The sequence below is a fragment of the Microtus oregoni genome, unplaced genomic scaffold, assembly GCF_018167655.1.
Source record: "Microtus oregoni isolate MIOR12 unplaced genomic scaffold, Mior012 000007F_ref0000211, whole genome shotgun sequence".
Classification (NCBI taxonomy): domain Eukaryota; kingdom Metazoa; phylum Chordata; class Mammalia; order Rodentia; family Cricetidae; genus Microtus; species Microtus oregoni.
Window position 1 is genome coordinate 32,563,606 of NW_024543066.1, and position 7,531 is coordinate 32,571,136.

Sequence of the window (7,531 nt, forward strand, 5' to 3'; positions counted from 1 at the left end):
CATTAATTCCAGAAGGGGTGCAGAGTGAGTCACCCCACCAATGAAATCAAGAGCTTAGAGGGAAATACACGTCAAATTCTAGAAAGAATACAAGAGGATACATAAGCCTCACTAATCAAGTTGAGTGTCATGTAAGAAAAACAGGATTAGAATAAGGAAGTTGAAATATGAAACTCATATCAATAATTTAAAAAAGCCTCATCTGTAAAAAAAAAAATATACCTGGGAGGAGGGAATTGGGGCAGCGCTGGGGAAAGGTGCTTGATCTAAACTGCTGTCTGAGACAGAGGTTCAGGAGACACAGTGTGTCCTGCATCTTATACTGAAAACAAAACAAAACACCTGCCACACATGTATCCATAAAAAGTTACATGTGGTCTGAAAATATCTATTCTGAGTATTACAGTATTTCTAGTTGTGTAAAATGTTCCTGCCTTAAAAGTTTCACTTGCTTTTAAAAAAATTGGATTTTTCTCTTTGCCAATACATTTTTTTTCCTCCCTACTTGGTCCTCTTCCCCTTATCAGTCTTCAGTCGCCCTCCACAGACTGATGGAAAAAAAATCCACTGATTTTTCTTCCCCTCTTTAATAGGCTCCGCACAAGCCTCCCTTTCAGCAGGGGAAGTCCCAAAGGAAGACTGTATCTGAACTGTTTCCCTGCCTGTGTGTGCCAACTTCTCTACTCCTCTGGCACCTCCTGCCAGCAAGCTGAACACTGGATAAAGGCAGTCTTCCCCCTTTCCAGTTTAGCCCCCTCAAATGTTAATTAACAGCAATGTGCACCATTTTTCTTAAACAAGACCACACATCATAGGTAAAGCAACTTCGGAGATGGGCAATAAAGAAGACTTGGCTTAAAAATAAACAGGCATTCAGAGTTAAAGGTCTTTGCTTCAAAGCACAAGTCCTCCTTTTAGTGGAAAGAACAGGGAAACCACTCATCTTCAAAATAAAAGCCCAACTTCAAAACAATCATTTGGTAGCTCTAATCGTGGGTATAATAAAAGCCATGCTACACACTAAACCAAACTTATTTCTCTGGGGAAACATAAAAACCAAGTCCCATGGAATGAGAGAATGGGGAACAATTACTGCTTCTTTTATTCAAGGAGAGGGTAGAAATGAAGGTGGCAACTAACTTTTTAAAAACAGATTTTTAAAAACCGCATAGACAAAAATTAAACAGAAAGGGTATAGCCACTGTCCTGAGGCCAAGACAGCCACCTGACATTGGGTGACAGAATGGAGGTGGGGGTCATCTGCCTGCTGGATACACAGATTGTTTTATGAACCCAGTATCCTGCGCAAATAGTATTTCCCGAACGTCCAGTTTCCTAAGGGAATGGAGGAGCTGGGGGAATCTCTAGGAGACTGGATGCAAAGGACTTTCAGGTGGAGAATTACAGTCCCACGGTGCAAAGAAATCAAGATTTCATTCAGCTGTAACTAAGTGCTGGGAAGAAAAAAAAAAAGGACAAGAGCTCTAGCTCATTTTCCTTCATAGACCCACAGCGTTATCATAGATCAGCCTCAAGAAAGGCCACTTGCTCCGCCGCTGCTGCGCACATGCAGGTGGCCTTGCAGGGAACATTGGCCACTTCAGCAGCAGGGGGCGGCTGGTGTTCAGGATCTACCTCAGAGAACGCAAGGCAGCATTCGCTCCAAGGAAGAGTGGCCAGACAAACTCCAAGCCAGAGAGGTCTCAGAGAATGGCCTAGAAAAGGGGCCAGGCAGACCAGCTCCCCCCCCCCCAATATTTGAGTATTTGCTCTAAGGATTAATTTAGCACCAGGGGGCTGGCTGACTGTACCAGAAGAGATTGGTTCCAAAACTGAGTTGTTAGTACCCCCTTCCTACACGCGTCTCAACTCAGAATCACCTGTAGGCACTGTTAAAACCTACAAGTTAATCAAGCCCAGCTCCAGGTTTGGGCTCCATCCAGTTGTACAAATCACCTGTGCTAGTTACTGGGTCCAGTCGCGGACAGGGCAAGATATCCAAAGGCCAACTCTTCCCCCCTGGACCACAAAGCCCCTTCTCCACCCATGACAACCAGAGGAGGAGGCTGGGGACTGCTCATCCTGTAGGTGCTCCACGCTGAGTCCGGGATGTGTGCACGGAGGACTGAGAACTCAAAAGTGTACACGAAACACAAAGGGGATGCAGCCCCTGGAGCCCCACCGCCCCTGCCCCCCCCCCAACGGGGGGCCGGGCCACTACCTCCTGGAAGAGCTCCAGACTATAGGTGTTGTCGTCGTCGGCGAAGAAGAGCACTCCGGGCTGCGCGCTCTGGTGCTGGTGCCTCTGGCGCAGCCAGGCGAGTCCCGCGTTGCGTTGTTCGGTGGCGCGCGGCAGCCACGGTCGCTTGTAGCGCCGCGGCGTGGGCACGTGTAGGTGCGTGTTGGGCAACCCGGCCCGCGCTAGGAAGCTGCTCACCAGCTCGCTGCGTGTGGCTCGATCCTCCACCAGGATCCAGTGCAGCTGCGCCACCTGGCGGAACGTGTTGGCCAGGCGGGTCAGCTCGGCTTTCTGCACCGGGCGGCTGTAGGTGGGCGTGATGGCATAGATGGTGGGCAACCGCGGCTCCGGCTGCAGCGGAGGCCGGGACTCGTTGCGCTTCTCGGCAGCGTCACGCCCTAGGCTGCTCCGTCGGAGCGGGACTCGGGAGCCCCCGCAGCCCACTGTGTGGGGAGAGAAGTAGGGGCGCGAAGTGAGTTGGGGCGCGGGCCTGCGGGGATCCACGTCCAGCATGATGATGACGATCAGGATCCAGGGCAGGAGGATGAAGAAGCGGCTGCACAGCGCCGACTTCATGGTGCGCGCTCCCCAGCGTCTAGGGCACCCCCAAAACCCCCAAAAAGGACTAGCCTCGGTGTAGGAGGGACCTCGGTGTGCGGCTCGGACGGCGGCGTCAGCAGTTAGGGAGCAGCGGCAGGCGCGCTCTCCATCCAGCCCGGGGCGTTGCGGGGACCTGGGCGTGCGGGTCGGCGCAGATTCCGGTTAATCTGGAACTCTAGGCGGTGCAGAGGGACGGGCTGGAGCTGTGGGTCACTCTGGTTGAAGTCGGCGGGAATCTGGACGCGGTCCAGCAGCGCTCTGCCGGCCCCGGAGTTGTGCCGAGTGCGAGCGAGGCGGTGGTCTCCGCTGCGCTCTTCCTAGAGTGCGAGCCTGGAACCTGCGAGCCGGTGTGCTAGCCGCTCCCGTCCCACACCGCTGCTGGCAAAGCAGCTCCGGATGTCGGCCTCGGCGAGCGCTCTGGGACCCTTTTGGAGGCGGCGACAGATGATGCGAGGGGCTTTCCTCCTTCACATGTCGGTCAGTGCAGCTGCGATCCTAAGTGGACACCGAGGATGCTGCTCCCCTAGCTCCGTTCGCGCGCCGCGGCAGAAACCTGCGCTCGCGCCCCTAGCTTTCTTCTTCTCGGAACCTCTCCCGGCTCCAGACAGCAAGATCCCAAAGCAGGGAAAGAAAGAAAAAGCGAAGGGGCGGGGGCGCTGCAGACTCCAGCGTCCTCCCAGTGCTCCTGTGGGAAGATAGCAGCGCTGCTACTGGCGGAGAGGGGCTGCGGGGCGGAGGCGGGAAGGGCCCAAGCTCTCTGCGGGGTCTGAGCCGGTGCTCCCCGCGGCCAGAGGCTGCGAGAGGGAGGATGGTCCCTGTGGGGCTGCGCGACCTCTGCCTGTGGGGAATGCTGTTCTCAGATCGCCCAGAGGGCTCAGCTCTCGGGAATGCTGCAGGGTCTTTGGTGATCAGCCAAAGAAACCCATTCACATGCGGACAACTCCAGAGACCTTAAGAGGGGAGAGGGAGGAAAGAGGCGGAGGAGGCAAAAACGGTCCCTTCCCAGGCTCCCAGCTTGTGGAGTTGGTGTACAGAATCTCGGCAACAAAAACCGCTTTTCATGAAAGGGAGAAATCAACAGAAACCCACGGGGATGGAGGGGTCCCGCACATAGGTATTTGGCATGTGTGGCAGCCCATTGCAATGAATCAATTCGAACTGGCGCTGCCCGGCCACAGTTGGATCTCTGGGGAAGAAATTTCTGGAAACTCCAGCTGAGTAGGTTTAACTTATTTTTCTTCATGTTGGAGCCCTCCGTGTTTGCAGTCTTAGGAATTATTCCTCGTGATCCGCCCTGGGATCCTTTGAAGGAGGCCTTGGAAGTGGGGTCACCTTCATTTTCTGCATGAGGGAGTGGAAGATGGAGACTTAAAGGATTGCCGAGGTCAGTGGTAACTGGCAGAGTGGAAACAGAACGCAGGTGTCCTGGCTATAACCCTCCACTTCCTCACTGCACACCTGGTCAACACCGCCTGGTTGCAAGTGATGGCTCTTCCTAGATGGAAGATGTGCCATCAAATCAAGCCTGTCCGAGGATGACAAGCGGAGCCATGGCAGTGACTGGAAGATGCTCTCAATTGTTGAGGATCTCTTAGCTGAACCCCAGGCTGTCCTTATGGCGGGTAGATGCCCATTCCATCTCTCTCCTCTTCACGTAGCTCCCAGGGTCTGGCACGGTATGGCTGTGAGTTTTCAGAAAGATCCTCTTAGATTACCGAAAACTAGGAGCGACTTTTTAAACATTTCCCCTTGCCCCACAACCCAAGTAAGTCCTACCCTTCGGTTCCACCTTCCCTGTGATCTCCAGAACCCAAAACTGTCCCTAGTGGTGAGCCCAAAACCTGAAAACAGTGCTTCCATTGGATTCCCTGCCCGTATTCTACCTCAGGACACGACGTACACGCCAGCATCCGGAGGGAGAGGAAAGGGAGGGAAGCTGCTACAAGCTTTCCTTAAAGTCGTGAAGGTCACAGACAAATCTACCTGATCCCCTCCCCTTACCAAAGTAGTTGCTGAAACCTTCCTTATTCTTTTGGACATTTTAAATGCGGTTGAAGAGAATTGCCTTGTGATAGCGGTAGTAAAACTCAGTGGTTAGTGAGTCATGTTGAAAGCATAGCTAACCTTTGTTAGTAGGGATATCTTTGTTAGTTCCACTACACCATAAAACCTCTTCTGAATTGTGTTTGCTCCAGAACAGGGTTAGTCAAAGACAGTACACTTTACCAGTCAACCGAATGTGAAAATTAACGAGAGATGTTAGCTAGCATATAGAATTCATATCCTTTCCCATTGCCCATGTCTTAGGATTACTATGATGTCTTAGGGTTGCTGTGATGAAACAAGGTGACCAAAAAGCAAACTGGAGAGGAAAGTGGCTTATACTTCCACATCCTGGTCCATCATTAAAGGAAGCCAGGATGGGGACTCAAAGAGGGCAGGAACCTGGAGGCAGGAGCTGATGCAAAGGTCATGGAGTGGTGATGCCTACTGGCTTGCTCATCATGACTTGCTCATCCTTTGTTAGAGATCCAGGTACCACTCACAATGGGCAGTGGCCTCCTCTACCAATCACTAATAATGAAAATGCCCTACAGGTTTGTCTACAGTCCGATCTTATGGAGGCATTTTCGTGATTGAGGTCCCTTTTCTCAACTCAGCTTGTTAAGTTGGCATGAAACCATCTAGAACAATCCTCACCATGTGCTCAGATCCATCTCCTGTCTTGGGGATTGTCTCAGTTCTTGGGTTTGGTTGTCAGTCAGGACACTTTCTACTTCTATATACTGAGTCAATGGACCTCTGAAAGTCTGCTTAATTTTTTGAATTACTTAGTTTTGAATAAGAAAGCCTCTTCTAGGTTCATGTATTTAAACACTCCAGCTGTTCCCCAGCAGGTGGTGCTGGTTGGGAAAAGCTTAGGCGGTATGGTCTTGCTGAGCAGGTGTGTCCTGGGGGGGGGGGGGTGGACTCTGAGAGGAGCTTGCTTGGCTACTTGTTGAGAAGTGAGCTCTTAGCTTCCTGCTCCTGAAAACTCTTTCTGCTCCCCATCCACAACCTCCAAAAATGTAAGCCCCATAAGTACTTATGTAAGCCACTTTGGTCACGGTGTTTCAGCGTAGCAACAGAAAAGTCAGTAAACATACATGAAGTCATGGGATTCCTCCTGCCTTCCTCATACATAATACTTTGTTCTCATTCATTCCTCTGCCTCGTGGTATACCTCTCCACTCCTTGCCCCCCCCCCCCCCGCCCCTCAGGCTCAGTTTTCTTATCTAGAACATGCGATAATAATGTACATATACTCCATAGGATAGTGAAAGGATTAAAAAGGGGTAAGTTAGAATCCACCAGATTCTACCAGAAGAATTGGCATCAGCCTGGAGACCTCTGTGCATCATAATCGTCATAAGGCTGAAATGCAAAGTATTTTCTGAGCAAGACTGCCAAGAGTGACCCCACGTGTAGGGTGGGGCACCGGTGTGGTGTGGTCTCTTCCTAAGCTGGTACAAGCAGAAGTGGAAAGCTGAAATTAGTTTACCTTAGTGTACCCCAAATAAAGCATATGCAATAAGGATGATATGATTCCAAGTGACATTTATTTCAAATGGCAGAATATGCCATACTGCTTTACATTCAGTGGCAAAAAAAAAAAAACCTGACCCCAAATCATCCATGATCAAATCTAAGTAAAGATACAAAGTTACTAAGAATGTCCATCAGAAGAACAAAAAACCCAGACTTGACCACTTCCCAGTGTAAAAATGTATCACCTTCAAATATGTAGACTTTATCAGGTGCTGAAATGGAAACCACCGAGGATAGGAGCTTGAAGAAAATGTCCTGCTTCTGAGGTATTGTAGCTATTGGGCCTGCCCATGGAGCTCAGGCTCATGATACTCTTATATAAAACAGTTGAAATTTGATCTGTGCTTGGTAATGAAGGTTGGTGGAAGTCACTAGAGTAATTAAAATAATTACCTAACTTCAGAGTCTCTGCTCAGCCTCTCCGTGTTTATTTTCATTTAATCTCTCTAATTATTTGTGTAGCAAAGTGAGCGTTGCTTCTCCTGTACTAATGAAGCCTTGGATTGCCGGCGTTTCTGCATTCACTTTGTTCTCAAATGCACAAAGGTAAAAAAAAAAAAATCCCATCTAGGGAGTTAACAGAAAGCATGTGTAATGACTAAACATTTGCTTTGCTGTGTTGAGGAATCCTGCAGCACACACGCCGCAGCACGGTTAGCCCACCGTGTTGACTGATCCCTTTTGACATTTGAGCCTGGGGTTTGCTAGTGTGACTAAACCAAGCTTCAAGTGAGCACCGGGGACATCCTTGGTATTCTTAGTCAAGTAAGAAAAAGATCAAGTGAAAAAAAATCCTCACACAATTATGTAATTTTAAATATCTAGATGATGAGAATGTAGTTATGGAGATCAGTTGATAGACTCTGAGCTCATTCATGGGTGAGGGATGATTTAATATAAAAGTGTTGGTGACGAGTTAACTCGGACTTACATGCATGTGTACTTACATGGACATAAGTGTTTTCTGTCTAAATGTCAGCCATGGATACGTGAAAGAATTATGTCAGTAATTCTAGCGGCATATTTCAGGGATACCACCAGTTTTATTGATCACTGTCAGAAACATGACACTCAGATCACATATTAAATGGTTCATTCATTTGT

At 49.6% G+C, this 7,531-nt stretch overlaps 1 protein-coding gene across 1 annotated transcript in view; it reads right to left on the reverse strand.

Annotated features, from left to right (window-relative positions):
• Positions 1-3,446, reverse strand: part of B3gat2 (beta-1,3-glucuronyltransferase 2) — a 77,474-nt gene extending 74,028 nt beyond the window's left edge. Inside the window, exon 1 of the mRNA XM_041655575.1 lies at positions 2,222-3,446. Coding sequence (XP_041511509.1) covers positions 2,222-2,815 — 594 coding nt within the window. The 5' untranslated portion in view covers positions 2,816-3,446. The remainder of the gene's footprint in view (positions 1-2,221) is intronic.
• Positions 3,447-7,531: the final 4,085 nt, after the last annotated feature.